We start from the raw sequence: 17,546 nt of genomic DNA on the forward strand, positions 1-17,546 counted from the left end.
TACCAATGTCCACTCTGCTCCTGCGTAGGGGCGAGGGTATGTCTACTTCATGCCCACACAGGGGAACACCAACATGACTGAGAGTCAGTTCTTCCAGTTCAGTGCAGAGTAGCAGTGCTCACTGGGAGGCAGCTCTAGCTGATGGCATTTCTCTTTTCATTTTTCATCTTTTCCTAAAGGCCATATTTACTATCCCAGTCAGAAGAGAAAAGAGCTAAAAATAATACCTCCTGTGATAGCTTCTCCCTAGATCAGGGAGAAGAGGTGTACCAATAAGATTTTTAAGGATTTTACTTAAGTCATTAGAATGCCTTTCTCTACTGTGTTTTCATTTTCTTTATTTGGCCTCTGTTTTATTTATGATATTCATTTGTGATTATTCCAGATTAATGAATTCTTATTGCCAGGAATGAAAGTAGTATCATACTGATACACTGAAAACCTATTTTCATGACTAGATTTCATACACACGGTATGACATATCATCACACTACAAACATACAGGGACTATGTACTTGCCAGCACAGAGCCTTTCGCAAAGATCTTTAAAAAGAGAAGGATCACTTGAATGTCACAATAAAATTTCTTCCTAAAGGTAGAATATTCAACCCATTATCTTCAAGAAAACAAACGTATTAATAATACACCAATTCTATGTCTTAAAAAAGATTCTAGCTAGAAACATTCTGAACTGGTTACTGACCACCATCTATCAAAGTGTGTTTAGAATCAGAGCATAGCTTTAACTACACCTGAAATGAGGAAAAGATCTCTACTGAGGATCAGGATCAGATACAAAAAGGCCTCTATGTTTTATTTATTATATTCACAAAAAAACTCAGTGTAAATGTAGGCCCTGAGTGCTAGTAAGTCAGTCTGGTTTTCCGAAGGCCTTTACCACACGCTACCTTAATGGCCCAGTTGGTCAATGAATGGTATCTATTCCCAACCACTGCCTAGTGTGATGTATGGGCAAATCTCCCAATTTTCATTACATTCTATCCCAGAAATGCCACAGACCAGTGTCCTGCTTTTGGATAGGAACAGTTTTATAACTATAGATGATGTTCCTGAGAAAAATTCTGCTTTAAAATGACTATTTCATATGCTATTAAGTCATATGACAAGAAAGCAAAACATAACTCTCTGTAATAATTTTAAGTTGCTCTACATAAGATAAATATAAACAAACATAAAATGTAAAATACTATAAAAAAAATCAGTGTCATTAAAGGGTTCATAAAAGCATGCCAAAGGCTGGTGGAGTGGCTCAAGTGGTAGAGCACCTGGTGCCTAGCAAGTGTGAGGCTCTGAGTGCAAACCCCAGTGCCACCACCACTACTTTAAAAAAAAAAAAAAAAAGAAAAAAGCAACGGCATGCCAAATAGTCTACATTAAATACTTTTTCTGGCCTTCTTAGTATTTAGAATGCATACTTAGAAATATTTTTGGGAGGTTTTTGATGGCCCAGTTCTATTTTAAAATGTATCAGGGACATTCACACTGATTTGGGCTTTCTCTGAATAGATTTTTCTATAGCCAGAGACGTCCACTATGATGTCATTAACCTCAGGACTTGAGGGCACCTATGATCATTCATTCTAAAGATAAACATTGAGACATCTAAAGATTTTTGGCCTCATTCAAGATTTCAGACAGGTTGAGCTTATATAATCCAGGTTGCTAGTCACATGACCTACTCTCCAGTCTCATCTATTTACTTGCTATATCTTTTCATTTATTCTACTCATGGCTGAAATGTTTCCCCATCTTCTCTCTTGGGTGTGTCTTTCAGGACAAAAATCAAAATCCCCTCCTTAAAGATTTCACCAAGGCCAAGAATAAGCAGAAAATATATTCCTTTAAATGGCATTTCTTCCTTTAAGCTTTAGTACTTCTAAAATAGTCAAATGAATGCCTGAAAGCCAAAGGCTTAACTTGAATGTGGGAAGTGTGAAAGTAAGTCACTCTGTAGACTACATACCTCAACCTCAAAGCTTTTGCCATCCTCCTTCGCTTGCTGGAGATTATCAATTTTCTTACAACAGTCCTTGAGATCATTTTGTAACTGGGACACCAGATGACGCTTCACTGAGTTGCTACCCAGCAACCGGTGCACTTCTGCTTTCAACTTCAGGATGACCTCATCTTTTGAAAGCTCTTCATTTGGGGCTTCTTGCTGCACAATGCTAATGAAGAAATTGTGGGTATTAGGATTCAATCAAGTAACAGCTCAAAGATAGTTATTCCTTAAAAGCACTAACCACAATGGTGACCATGGTTTTCCCACCTACACAATTATTATTTTTTAAGTAAAGAGGAATTTATTAAGAAAACAAAAGTATATCACAAGGTTTGAGGTGGACAGTCGAGTGAGAGTCAACCACCTAAACAGGGACAGTATACCTCAAAGGTAGGCAGTTGGATAAGAACCAAAACTGCCACCTATACAATTATATACTAGTATTTCAAAGCAATTCTTTTTTTTTTTTTAAGATCTATTTATTTCATTTTGTGGTGCTGGGAGCTGAACTCAGGGACTCACTCATGCTAGGCAAGTGCTCTACCACTGAGCTACATCCCCAGCTCTCAGAACTATTTTAAATTTTGTCATACACACAACTATCACTTTTGCTGTGTCCCCACATACAAAACAAGTTCATTCATGAGAAAACCATTCTTAAGATTAGTCTTGCAGTGCTACTGAAAGGAGTTTAGACATGTGAACTCTTGACATGCCCTACATTTGTTTTTAGTATGTTTCACGTTATATATACACATCCCAAGAAAGATGACATGGATATTAAGGGGGAAAAAGAATACTAACACCAGGCACCCTAACAAACCATTGCTATTATCTCTCTTTCTCGCTTTGTGTGTGCATGTGTGTGTTACTGGCAACTAAATCCAGGGACCCACACACGCTAGGCAAGCTAGCTACAACTTGCGCCATGCCCCCAGCTCTTTTGTTTGCATTTTGTTTTTGAGATAGGGTCTTGCTAACTTTGCCCAAGCTGGCCTGGAACTCTCAATCCTCCTGACTAGCTACGATCACAAGAGTGCACCACCACATCCAGCTGTTATCTCTTCCAACTTATTAAAACACAAGTCTTGGTGGATATCTGAGCAAATGGAAAAACATAAAAATAAAAGCCAAGTTAACTTAACTCCATTTCAGTTTCCAAAAGCCTGAGATGAGCCTTTCTGTTCCTTGCCATGATGGATTAACAAGGACTACATTAAAAAAAAAAAAAAAGGCAAGGACTAGATTTATCCTCCTCTTTAAGAACCTAGAAAGTTGCCGGCACCCGTGGCTCATGCCTGTAATACTAGCTGCTCAAGAGGCAGAGATCAGAAGGATTGCAGTTCGAAGACAAGCCTGGGCAAATAGTTTGCAAGACCCTATCTCAAAAAAAGCCATCACAAAATAGAGCTGGCGGAGTGGCTCAAGGTGAAAGCCCTAGTTCAAACCCCAGTACTGCAAAAAAAAAAAGAACCTAGAAAATCAATCAAATAGATGAAACAATGGTGCTCAATAGGACAGTGACTTCTGAGAACAGAAAAACAAACAAGGCCGGGTGTCAGTGGCTCACACCTATAATCCTATCTACTCAGGAGGCAGGGAGGACTATGGTTCAAAGCCAGCCTGGGCAAGTGGTTTGCAAGACCCTATCTTGAAAAAACTAACACAAATCAGGGCTGGACTGGGGGAGTGGCTCAAGTGGTAGAGTGTCTGCCTAGCAAGCATGAGACCCCGAGAACTGCCAAAAAAAAAAAGCTGAGCCCCAGAATTGCCTTGCTTTCTGCCTTTTTGAAAAGTCTCCAGAGTATAGCATAGGAGTAGGAAACCCAAACAAGAGTCCAAAAATCTTACTGAGTTGCAAAGAAACAGTTCAGCATCTGGGGAAACAGAAGTAGCTAAAATTGAGGAGAGAAAAGGAGCTGCACAGGAAAAGAGCTTTGGGGCATCTCTGCATGGGTGAGAGGCCAGGGAAAGAAGCACAGGAGAGGGCTGGGAATGTGTGATGTTCTAATGAGCCATAATAGGAATATCCTTATTCTCAGGGTCTCAGATATTGCCTTATATAGTGGGCCAAATTAGCCCCAGATTAAAGTCTTCTCTAAGCCTGATCTAACAAAGCCTATAAAAGGTTGAGGAGTTGTGAGGATGGCTCACTGGTAGAACGAGAGACAGAAAAAGAGAGGGAGGGAGAGAGAGAGAAGGAGGCAGGGAAAGAGGAAGGAAGGAAGGAAGGAAGGAAGGAAGGAAGGAAGGAAGGAAGGAAGGGAGAGAGGAAGGGACGGAGGGAGGGAGGGAAATAGAAACATGCATACCCTATATCCCAGAAGAATAAGGAAAACATAAATGTGATAAGAAAAGAAACAGAAAAAGACCCGACTGGACTCAAATAGAGGCAAAAAGTAACAATATATGAAATAAAAAATACACTAGATTAGATTAAGAGTATATTTAATATTGAAGATCAGTGACCATGAAGAGATAGCAATAAAACTCAATAAAACTGAAGACTGAAAGAAAACTGAAACAGTAATATATATAACACATTAATTTTTATAATACCAGCTTAGTTGAAGTCCAAAAGGAGAGGTGAGGATGACAGAAAAAAAATAATGAACAAAATTTCCGTAACCTGATGAAAACAAAAACCTCATAAAACCTAGAAGTGCAATGACTGTCAAGCAGAAGAAGCATGAGGAAAACCACCAGATGTTACATCAATGTCAACTTGCTAAAAATCTAACCACAAAGTACAGGCAGACTCCTGAAGAGGACAGAGTTAGAGAAAGCCATCCTAAACGTTGTACATAAATCTGTACAAGCCTCAGTCTAGGCCCTGAACTAGGTTTGTACAGTACAGACCTCCAAGAACAGCAATGACTGAGAAAACAACTGCAATTCAAACCTCACAGACTTGTCTCATGACACCTAACTCCTAAGGGCTGTGTACAGGGCAAATTCAAACTCAAACGGCAGGATGTGAGGGCGATCTGGCTGCAACATCTGTCACCTCATTGATCGCCAGGGTCGATTCGGCTGTTCTGACTGGCTAGGCGGGTGTCCCCTTCCTCCCTCACCGCTCCATGTGCGTCCCTCCCAATGCTGCACGCTCGGTCGAAGAGGACGACCATCCCCGATAAAGGAGGACCGTTCTTCGGTCAAGGGTATACGAGTAGCTGCGCTCCCCTGCTAGAACCTCCAAACAAGCTCTCAAACTCAAACGGCAAACCCTGGAGAACTAAGATTTGAAACACCCATACAAATTTCTCCATAACGTAAAATTCACAATAACTAGGATGCAACCTAAAATTACTTTATATAAAACCAACCAATTCTTAAGAGAAAAGACAAATCAATAAATTATAAGTTTAAAGTAGCTTTAAAGTAAAAAAATGCCTAAAATTATTCAAAACATAGACTTAACAGAGAAAAACTATAAGGAGCCAAATTGAGAATTCCAAGATGGCGGCTAGAGGTAGGAAGCAGAAAGCGACCCTCCTATAGTGAAATCTTGGAGAGAAGCTGGAGACACACTTTGCAGGCATAATCACTGAGAAAAGGCATAACTTTGACCCCTCCACATCTCCAGCCGGTGCAGAGAATATACACTTCACGTTAAACGGAGAAACGAGGAGGGCCCCCGGGGCCGCCAGTGGCTGGCGCCCATACGGCTTGGGAAGACATGGACCAGCTTACTGTCAATTAGTACACTAAAACTCCCTGTTTATACCTTTGAGACTCTCTCGTCTGACACCTTGTTCTGCTTTCTCACTCTTGTCTGTATATTTGTTTTCCCCTTTTCTTTAACTTCTTGCTTTCCATCTCAGCTCACTCTTCCATTCTAAATATTACCATTGTTATTATTACAAGCTAGAAAATACTTAACTGCACACAGTACAGGGACAGTAACAACACCAAGGACAATGACGGGAAGACAGAAAAAACAGGGAAACCAGTTTCCCCACAGCAAAAAATTAGTACAGGAACCAGAGGGAAATGAAGAGAACAGAAACTCAGATCCAGACTCCAACAAAATGAAGATAAACTATGCCAAAGGACCCAATGAAGCCCACAAGAATAATTTAAAAGAAGACATACTACAAGTACTCAATGAGAATTTTATAGAGATGATACTGGATAGGGTCAACCAAAATGTACAGGAGACACTCAAGAAATTCCAAGACAATAAAAATAGAGAATTTGAAAAAGCAAAAGAAGAAATAAAGGAAACCATAGAAGCACTGTATAAACACCAAAGTGAAAGAGAGAACACAATGAATAAATGGATAAATGAACTCAGGACAAAAATAGACAACAATAAAGAAGAAAACTGCCAGGATATGGAAAACCTCAGAAAAAAGAACGAAACAGAACTGAAAAACAAAACGGAAGGCCAATCCAGCAGAATAGAACAAACAGAAGACAGAATCTCAGAACCTGAAGATGAAATGGTAATTAAAGGAAAAACCGAAGAACTATTAATTAAACAACTCAAGACCTGTGAAAAGAAAATGCAAGAACTCACTGACTCCATCAAAAGACCAAATTTGAGAATCATGAGCATCGAAGAAGGAGAAGAGGTGCAAGCGAAGAGAATGCGTAATATATACAACAACATAATAACGGAAAATTTCCCAAATCTACAGAAAGATATTCCCATACAGATGCAAGAGGCCTCCAGGACACCAAACAGACCAGATCAAAATAGAACTACTCCACGACATATCATCATTAAAACAACAAGTTCAGAAACTAAGGAAAGAATATTGAAGGCTGTAAGAGAGAAAAAACAAGTAACTTACAAAGGTAAACCCATCAAAATCACAGCAGACTTCTCAACAGAAACATTAAAAGCAAGAAGAGCATGGGGTGAGATCTTCCAGGCACTGAATGAAAATAACTTCAACCCCAGGATACTCTACCCAGCAAAGCTATCATTCAAGATAGATGGAGCAGTAAAAGTCTTCCATGATAAGCAGAAACTAAAATAATATGTGACCACAAAGCCACCATTACAAAAGATTCTGCAAGGGATCCTGCACACAGAAAGTGACACCCAACTTAACCATGAAAAGGCAGGCAGCACCAAACCACAGGATAAGAAAAAGCAAGACAGTAGAGAGTAACATCAATTTAGGTACACACAATCAAACCTTCAAACAACTAAGACAACTAAATGGCAGGAATCACCACATACCTATCAGTACTAACGCTTAATGTTAATGGACTTAATTCACCCATCAAAAGACACTGTTTGACAAAATGGATTAAAAAAGAAGATCCAACAATTTGTTGCTTACAGGAGAATCATCTCACCGACAGAAATAAGCATATGCTTAGGATGAAAGGCTGGAAGAAGATTTACCAAGCCAATGGCCCCCAAAAACAAGCAGGAGTAGCAATACTTATCTCTTACAAAGTAGATTTCAAACCTACATTGATCAAATGAGATAAAGAAGGACATTCCATACTAATAAAAGGGGAAATAGACAAAAAGGAAATAATAATCATCAATCTGTACGCACCCAATGTCAACACACTCAATTTCATCAAACATACCCTGAAAGACCTAAAAGCATATATAAACACCAACACAGTGGTTGTGGGAGACTTTAACACTCCATTATCATCAATAGATAGGTCATCCAAACAAAAAATCAATAAAGAAATCCAAGATCTAAAATATGCAATAGATCAAGTGGACCTAGTAGATGTCTACAGAACATTTCATCCAAACTCTACACAATATACATTCTTCTCAGCAGCCCATGGAACCTTCTCCAAAATAGATCATATCCTAGGGCACAAAGCAAGCCTCAGCAAATATAAGAAAATAGAAATAATACCATGCATACTATCTGACCACAATGCAGTAAAAGTAGAACTCAACAACAAAAGTAAAGACAAAAAACATGCAAACAGCTGGAAACTAAATAACTCATTACTTAATGAAGAATGGATCATCGATGCAATAAAAGAGGAAATTAAAAAGTTCCTGGAAGTCAATGAAAATGAAAACACAATCTACCGGAACCTATGGGACACAGCTAAGGCAGTCTTGAGAGGAAAGTTTATAGCCATGAGTGCATATATTAAAAAGACTGAAAGATCCCAAATCAAGGACCTAATGATACATCTCAAACTCCTAGAAAAACAAGAACAAGCAAATCCCAAAACAAATAGAAGGAGAGAAATAATAAAAATAAGAGCTGAAATCAACGAAATAGAAACCAAAAAAACCATACAAAGAATTAATGAAACAAAAAGTTGCTTCTTTGAAAAAATAAACAAGATCGATAGACCCCTGGCAAACCTGACTAAAATGAGGAGAGAGAAAACCCAAATTAGTAGAATCAGGAATGCAAAAGGGGAGATAACAACAAACACCATGGAAGTCCAGGAAATCATCAGAGACTACTTTGAGAACCTATATTCAAATAAATTTGAAAATCTTAAAGAAATGGACAGATTTCTAGATAAATATGATCATCCAAAACTGAACCAAGAGGAAATTAATCACCTGAATAGACCTATAACACAAAATGAAATTGAAGCAGCAATCAAGAGTCTCCCCAAAAAGAAAAGTCCAGGACCTGACGTATTCTCTGCTGAATTTTATCAGACCTTTAAAGGAGAACTGATACCAACCCTCCTTAAACTGTTCCACAAAATAGAAAGGGAAGGAAAACTGCCAAACACATTTTATGAAGCCAGTACTACACTTATCCCAAAACCAGGCAAAGACACCTCCAAAAAGGAGAACTATAGGCCAATCTCCTTAATGAACATTGATGCAAAAATCCTCAACAAAATAATGGCAAACCGAATTCAGCAACACATCAAAAAGATTATTCACCACGACCAAGTAGGCTTCATCCCAGGGATACAGGGGTGGTTCAACGTACGAAAATCAATAAATGTAATAAACCACATTAACAGAGGCAAAGACAAAAACCACTTGATCATCTCAATAGATGCAGAAAAAGCCTTTGATAAGATCCAACATCATTTCATGATAAAAGCTCTAAGAAAACTAGGAACAGAAGGAAAGTTCCTCAACATTATAAAAGCTACATATGACAAACCTACAGCCAGCATTATACTTAACGGAGAAAAATTAAAACCATTCCCTCTAAAATCAGGAACCAGACAAGGATGCCTACTATCTCCACTCCTATGCAACATAGTACTGGAATTCCTAGCCAGAGCAATTAGGCAAGAAGAAGGAATAAAAGGAATACAAATAGGTAAAGAAACTGTCAAAATATCCCTATTTGCAGATGACATGAGCCTATACCTTAAAGACCCAAAAAACTCTACTCAGAAGCTTCTAGACATCATCAATAGCTATAGCAAGGTAGCAGGATATAAAATCAACATAGAAAAATCATTAGCATTTCTATACACTAACAATGAGCAAACGGAAAAAGAATGTATGAAAACAATTCCATTTACAATAGCCTCAAACAAAATCAAATACCTAGGTGTAAACCTAACAAAAGATGTGAAAGACCTCTACAAGGAAAACTATACACTTCTGAAGAAAGAGATTGAGGAAGACTATAGAAAGTGGAGAGATCTCCCATGCTCATGGATTGGTAGAATCAACATAGTAAAAATGTTGATACTCCCCAAAGTAATCTACATGTTTAATGCAATTCCCATCAAAATTCCAATGACATTCATTAAAGAGATTGAAAAATCTACTGTTAAATTTATATGGAAACACAAGAGGCCACGAATAGCCAAGGCAATACTCAGTCAAAAGAACAATGCAGGAGGTATCACAATACCTGACTTCAAACTATATTACAAAGCAATAACAATAAAAACAGCATGGTACTGGCACAAAAACAGACATGAAGACCAGTGGAACAGAATAGAGGATCCAGATATGAAGCCACACAACTATAAGCAACTTATCTTTGACAAAGGAGCTAAAAATATACGATGGAGAAATAGCACCCTCTTCAACAAAAACTGCTGGGAAAACTGGTTAGCAGTCTGCAAAAAACTGAAACTAGATCCATGTATATCACCCTATACCAAGATTAATTCAAAATGGATCAAGGATCTTAATATCAGACCCCAAACTCTTAAGTTGATACAAGAAAGAGTAGGAAATACTCTGGAGTTAGTAGGTATAGGTAAGAACTTTCTCAATGAAACCCCAGCAGCACAGCAACTAAGAGATAGCATAGATAAATGGGACCTCATAAAACTAAAAAGCTTCTGTTCATCAAAAGAAATGGTCTCTAAACTGAAGAGAACACCCACAGAGTGGGAGAAAATATTTGCCAACTATACATCAGACAAAGGACTGATAACCAGAATATACAGGGAACTTAAAAAACTAAATTCTCCCAAAACTCATGAACCAATAAAGAAATGGGCAAGTGAACTAAACAGAACTTTCTCAAAAGAAGAAATTCAAATGGCCAGAAAACACATGAAAAAATGCTCACCATCTCTAGCAATAAAGGAAATGCAAATTAAAACCACGCTAAGATTCCACCTCACCCCTGTTAGAATAGCCATCATCAGCAACACCACCAACAACAGGTGTTGGCGAGGATGCGGGGAAAAAGGAACCCTCTTACACTGTTGGTGGGAATGTAGACTAGTACAACCACTCTGGAAAAAAATCTGGAGGCTACTTAAAAAGCTGGACATCGATCTATCATTTGATCCAGCAATACCACTCTTGGGGATATACCCAAAAGACTGTTACTCCAGAGGCACCTGCACATCCATGTTTATTGCGGCACTATTCACAATAGCCAAGTTATGGAAACAGCCAAGATGCCCCAGCACTGATGAATGGATTAAGAAAATGTGGTATCTATACACAATGGAATTTTATGCAGCCATGAAGAAGAACGAAATGTTATCATTCGCTGGTAAATGGATGGAATTGGAGAACATCATTCTGAGTGAGGTTAGCCTGGCTCAAAAAACCAAAAATTGTATGTTCTCCCTCATATGTGGACATTAGATCAAGGGCAAACACAACAAGGGGATTGGACTATGAGCACATGATAAAAGCGAGAGCACACAAGGGAGGGGTGAGGATAGGTAAGACACCTAAAAAACTAGCTAGCATTTGTTGCCCTTAACACAGAGAAACTAAAGCAGATACCTTAAAGCAACTGAGGCCAATAGGAAAAGGGGAACAGTTACTAGAGAAAAGGTTAGATCAAAAAGAATTAACCTAGAAGGTAACACCCACGCACAGGAAATCAATGTGAGGCAATGCCCTGTATAGCTATCCTTATCTCAACCAGCAAAAACCCTTGTTCCTTCCTATTATTGCTTCTACTCTCTCTACAACAAAATTAGAAATAAGGGCAAAATAGTTTCTGCTGGGTATTGGGGGGGGAGAGGGAGGGGGCGGAGTGGGTGGTAAGAGAGGGGGTGGGGGCAGGGTGGAGAAATGACCCAATCCTTGTATGCACATATGAATAATAAAAGAAAAATGAAAAAAAAAAAGGAGCCAAATTAAATTTTATCATTAAAAAAGCAAGTATCTGAAAGTTTAATTTTAAAAACTTCATTAGAGAGGACAGGAAGAAAACTGAGAGAACCTGAGAACATCTCAATAGCAATTATCCAAATTAAAAACAGAAAAACACTAGAATAAAAGTAGTGTCCCAGGGAACTGTGGAACAGTATCAAAAGAGTTAGTATACATGTAGTTAGAAACTCTAAAGGAGAGGACAAAGATGTAGGTGCTGAAAAGATATCTGAAGAAAAAGTGGTTAATATTTTCACAAATTTGTCAAAAGACAATAAATTCATAAATTACAGAAGACCCAGATATGAATCCACGCAGCTACACCCACCTAATTTTTGACAAAGGTGCCAAAAACATATGATGGAGAAAAGACAGCCTCTTCAACAAATGTTGCTGGGAAAACTGGATCTCTGCCTGCAGAAAACTGAAACTGGATTCACATCTTTCACCCTGTACAAGCATCAACTCAAAGTGGATTAAGGACCTTACCATAAGACCTGAACTTTGAAGCTAGTGCAGGAAAGAGCAGGGAATGCACTGGAAGCAACAGGCATAGGCGATGACTTCCTTAACAGAACTCAAATAGCTCAGCAACTAAGAGAAAGGATGGACATATGGGACTACATGAAATTACCAAGCTTCTGCACAACAAAAGAAATGGTCTCTAAATTGAAGAGGCTGCCCACAGAATGGGAGGAAATCTTTGCCAGCTATACATCTGACATTAATAACTAGAATACACAGAGATCTCAAAAAACTAAACTCCCCCAAAATTCAATGACCCAGTGAAGAAATGGGCAAAAGAACAGAACTTTCTCAAAGGAAGAAATCCAAATAGCTAAAAAACACATGAAGAAATGCTCAACATCCCTGACCACAAAGGATATGCAATTCAAAACTACACTGAGAGTCCACCTCACTCCTGTTAGAATGACTACCATCAAGAACACAAACAACATAAATGTTGGCAAGGATGTGTATGAGGGAAAAAGGAACCCTCATACACTGCTGTTGGAATGTAAAGTAGTACAATCACTATGGAGGCTCATCAAAAAACTAAAAATAGAACTGCAAAATGACCCAGTAATTCCACGGCTAGGGACATACTTGAAGGAATGTAAGTCAGGTTACAATAAAGGCAGCTGCACACCCATGTTTATTGTAGCATTATTCACAGTAGCTAAGCTATGTGATGCCCCACTCGAATGGATTAAGAAAATGTGGTATTTATATACAATGAAATTTTATTCAACCACAAAGAATGAAATTTTGTTGTTTGCAAGTAAATGGATGGAATGGAGGTCATCTTAAGTGAAGTTAGCCAGGCTCAGAAGGCCAAAAGCTGCATGCTTTCTTACATGTGGAATATAACTAATACATGTACAGCAATATTATGAAAAGCAGGTCACACTAAGGGAAAGTCACATATGAGAGGGGGAGGGTAAAGGAAATTAAGAAGCTGAATGTGATTGATGTACTTTCTATACAAGAATATAGAATTTTTAAGCCTGTTGAAACTACCATAAGAAGGGGACTAAGGTAGACAGAAGAAAAATACAGGAGATGAATCAATTCAGGTTATAATACATATATACATGGAAATGCCACAAAGAAACTCCCTGTGTAGCTATCTTAAACAAACAAAAATGTCCTTTTTTTTTTTTTTACAAAATTGGAGAACAGGAAGTCAGAACAGGTCCTATCTAGGGGAACTGGCATTAGAGGGAGGGAGGAGGAGGTGGGGAAAGGGCATGGGAGGATAAATATGGTGCAAATACTGTTGAAAATATTCCAGGAATGGGGGGAGGGAGATAAAGGAGAATGGTAGAGAGGGGTGAATTCATGTATGATACATCTGATATTTGTAAGAACTTCTGTAAATGCTACAATGTACCCCTCCAGCACAACAAAAAAAACTAAACAAACCTCAAACATTATAAACGAAAAGAAAAACACACCTAAACAATCATAATCAAATGCTGAAAACTAATGATAAAGAGAAAAAATGGAGAAAAACTATATATTGCAGGTAAAAACAACATTCAAATAACAAAGAAATTCTCTTCAGAAAATATTAAGGCCAGGCAGTTAACAAACTTCTCTTTCAAAGTGCTGAAATAGAAGAACAGTTGGTCAAGATTCTATAATCAGCAAATACATGAACATCTCAAATAGGGCACAGAAACTGTCACCAGTGAGCATGAGCTTAGGAAATATTAAAGGCAATTTTTCAAAATAAATGGAAATTACATCTACCAAAGGGCAATCTCTACACAGAAATAATCCAATGTTATAATAGCAACTAACCACAGTGGAAACAGAAAAAGATATTTTAAAAAATTACAAAAATTAATAACTTACAAAACACTACTGAGAAAAACTAAAGGTAGGGGTGTGTGTGTATGTTTGAGAGAGAGAGAGAGAGAGAAATACAGAAGAGTCTATTAAGATATCAGTGTTCCCCAAATTGGTCTATAGATTGAACACAAACTATTTAAAATTGCATGAGGCTTTTTTGTGGAAATTGACAAGCTAATCATAATGTTTTGAAATGCAAAGGACTCAGAATAGCCAAAGCAGTTTTGAAAACAAACAACAAAGTTGAAGAACTTGTCCCATCAAGAGTTTTGATATTACCAAAGCAATCAATGGAACAGAATGGAGAGTACAGAAATAGGTCTACACAAGTGGCTATCAGCAAAGATAAAAGGCAATTCAATGAGGAAAATGTTTTTTTTTGTTTTTTTTCTGATAAAGGGTGCAAATCAACTGCATATTTGTTTTTTTTTTTTTCTTTTATTATTCATATGTGCATACAAGGCTTGGTTCATTTCTCCCCCCTGCCCCCACCCCCTCCCTTACCACCCACTCCAGCTCCCTCCCTCTCCCCCCCACCCCCTCAATACCCAGCAGAAACTATTTTGCCCTTATCTCTAATTTTGTTGTAGAGAGAGTATAAGCAATAATAGGAAGGAACAAGGGGTTTTGCTGGTTGAGATAAGGATAGCTATACAGGGCATTGACTCACATTGATTTCCTGTGCGTGGGTGTTACCTTCTAGGTTAATTCTTTTTGATCTCACCTTTTCTCTAGTTCCTAGTCCCCTTTTCCTATTGGCCTCAGTTGCTTTAAGGTATCTGCTTTAGTTTCTCTGTATTAAGGGCAACAAATGCTAGCTAGTTTTTTAAGTGTCTTACCTATCCTCACCCCTCCCTTGTGTGCTCTCGCTTTTATCATGTGCTCATAGTCCAATCCCCTTGTTGTGTTTGCCCTTGATCTAATGTCCACATATGAGGGAGAACATACGATTTTTGGTCTTTTGGGCCAGGCTAACCTCACTCAGAATGATGTTCTCCAATTCCATCCATTTACCTGCGAATGATAACATTTCGTTCTTCTTCATGGCTGCATAAAATTCCATTGTGTATAGATACCACATTTTCTTAATCCATTCGTCAGTGCTGGGGCATCTTGGCTGTTTCCATAACTTGGCTATTGTGAATAGTGCCGCAATAAACATGGATGTGCAGGTGCCTCTGGAGTAACAGTCTTTTGGGTATATCCCCAAGAGTGGTATTGCTGGATCAAATGATAGATCGATGTCCAGCTTTTTAAGTAGCCTCCAAATTTTTTTCCAGAGTGGTGGTACTAGTCTACATTCCCACCAACAGTGTAAGAGGGTTCCTTTTTCCCCGCATCCTCGCCAACACCTGTTGTTGGTGGTGTTGCTGATGATGGCTATTCTAACAGGGGTGAGGTGGAATCTTAGTGTGGTTTTAATTTGCATTTCCTTTATTGCTAGAGATGGTGAGCATTTTTTCATGTGTTTTCTGGCCATTTGAATTTCTTCTTTTGAGAAAGTTCTGTTTAGTTCACATGCCCATTTCTTTATTGGTTCATGAGTTTTGGGAGAATTTAGTTTTTTAAGTTCCCTGTATATTCTGGTTATCAGTCCTTTGTCTGATGTATAATTGGCAAATATTTTTTCCCACTCTGTGGGTGTTCTCTTCAGTTTAGAGACCATTTCTTTTGATGAACAGAAGCTTTTTAGTTTTATGAGGTCCCATTTATCTATGCTATCTCTTAGTTGCTGTGCTAATGGGGTTTCATTGAGAAAGTTCTTACCTATACCTACTAACTCCAGAGTATTTCCTACTCTTTCTTGTATCAACTTAAGAGTTTGGGGTCTGATATTAAGATCCTTGATCCATTTTGAGTTAATCTTGGTATAGGGTGATATACATGGATCTAGTTTCAGTTTTTTGCAGACTGCTAACCAGTTTTCCCAGCAGTTTTTGTTGAAGAGGCTGCGATTTCTCCATCGTATATATTTAGCTCCTTTGTCAAAGATAAGTTGCTCATAGTTGTGTGGCTTCATATCTGGATCCTCTATTCTGTTCCACTGGTCTTCATGTCTGTTTTTGTGCCAGTACCATGCTGTTTTTATTGTTATTGCTTTGTAATATAGTTTGAAGTCAGGTATTGTGATACCTCCTGCATTGTTCTTTTGACTGAGTATTGCCTTGGCTATTCGTGGCCTCTTGTTCAACTGCATATTTGTATGGAAAACACCACATGCTGTATGATTCCATTGATGTGAAACCCACAGAGTCAGAAAGTAGATTAGTGCTTGCCTGGAGCTGTGGAGGCAAGCAAAGGAAAGGGGGAACACCCAGCTGCAGGGGAGGCTAAGATTAGGCAGTGGAGGTTATACATCTCTATGAATATATTAAAGTCCAGTGACCTGTATACTTTAAATGGGTAACTTTTGTTATTTGTGAAGTACATATATCAATAAAGCTACAAAAAAAAAAAAAAAGAACAGCTGATGCAGGAGTTCCTGTCATATGAAGTTAAACCTAATAATATTCACAGCTACAGAGCTGTGAATAACTGTGTATTAAAAGGATCAGGAAAATGACTGCCAATACAGTTAGGATAGCCGTTAACGTTAATGTGATGACTGGAAAGAGGGACGTGAACAGCCACTGCCATTTTTATTTTGTGACCTGGGTGGGTGGTGATCCCATGATCCTTCACTGAAGAATTACTCATTAAGCTCCACACTTATGTTTCACACACATTTCTGTATGTGTTATAACCATAATTTTAAAGGTTTAGAAAGTAAATATAAAATATAAAAAAGCACTTGAAAAAAATCAACTTTTTAAACATCAAGTACTCAAAGAGATTACTTGAGAAACAGTGACAGCTCTAACGATATATGACACAAAGTTTTAAATAGGAAAAGTGAGAAGTCTAAACACAGGCTGGGGTGCCACCACGTAATGTGAGCAGTCATGCAAACTTTTGGGCTGTTTGGCAACGTTTACCAAAATCCTCAACTATGTACACCGTTAGCAAGAAAATCACTATGTGTCTTAGGAGATGATCAAAGACATGACTAAAGACTTGACTATTTGGATGTTGCGATAACAACACTGCATCATGTATAATGAAAATTCAGAACATTTTATTACTAACTAAAAACATGCTTCATTCGTCTATATATCTATTAAATTACATATAATAATATGTACTGGCATTAGAAGGTTTCAATGTACTAAGTTAAAAGGCCAACTCATAAAATAATATACTCAGTATTATTTCATCTTTTATTTAGAACTCAGGGCCTCATGCTTGCTAGGCAGATGCTCAACCACTTGACCCACTCCACCAGCCCTTTTTTGTGATGGTTTCTTTCTTTTTTTTTTCAAGATAGGGTCTCAAGAACTATTTGCCCAGGCTGGCCTCAAACCACAATCCCCCTGATTGCTGCCTCCTGAGTAGGTAGGATTACAGGCGGGAGCCACTGGCAATGGACTATTTCATCTTTTAGAAACATACAAAATAGATAATGTAAAAATTATGCACTAAAATGTTACAAGTGGTTTTCTTCATTTGAGATGAGGTAAGGTTATGGGTAATCATTACTTTCTTCTGTTTTCTTAATCTATATTTTAATTTTTCAATAATGGAGGAAGAGTTACTTTTGACAACAGTTGATAGTAT

The 17,546-nt window shown here is 38.1% G+C and overlaps 1 protein-coding gene across 14 annotated transcripts in view; it reads right to left on the reverse strand.

Moving 5' to 3' along the window:
- The window catches only part of Cep152 (centrosomal protein 152), a 96,767-nt gene that overhangs the window by 45,026 nt on the left and 34,195 nt on the right, over window positions 1-17,546 (reverse strand). For all 14 annotated transcript variants that reach the window (XM_074065904.1, XM_074065902.1, XM_074065898.1 and 11 more), the window contains one exon: window positions 1,985-2,189. In XM_074065904.1, coding sequence (XP_073922005.1) covers window positions 1,985-2,189 — 205 coding nt within the window. The remainder of the gene's footprint in view (window positions 1-1,984; window positions 2,190-17,546) is intronic.

This window comes from Castor canadensis, chromosome 2 (assembly GCF_047511655.1).
Source record: "Castor canadensis chromosome 2, mCasCan1.hap1v2, whole genome shotgun sequence".
Lineage (NCBI taxonomy): Eukaryota > Metazoa > Chordata > Mammalia > Rodentia > Castoridae > Castor > Castor canadensis.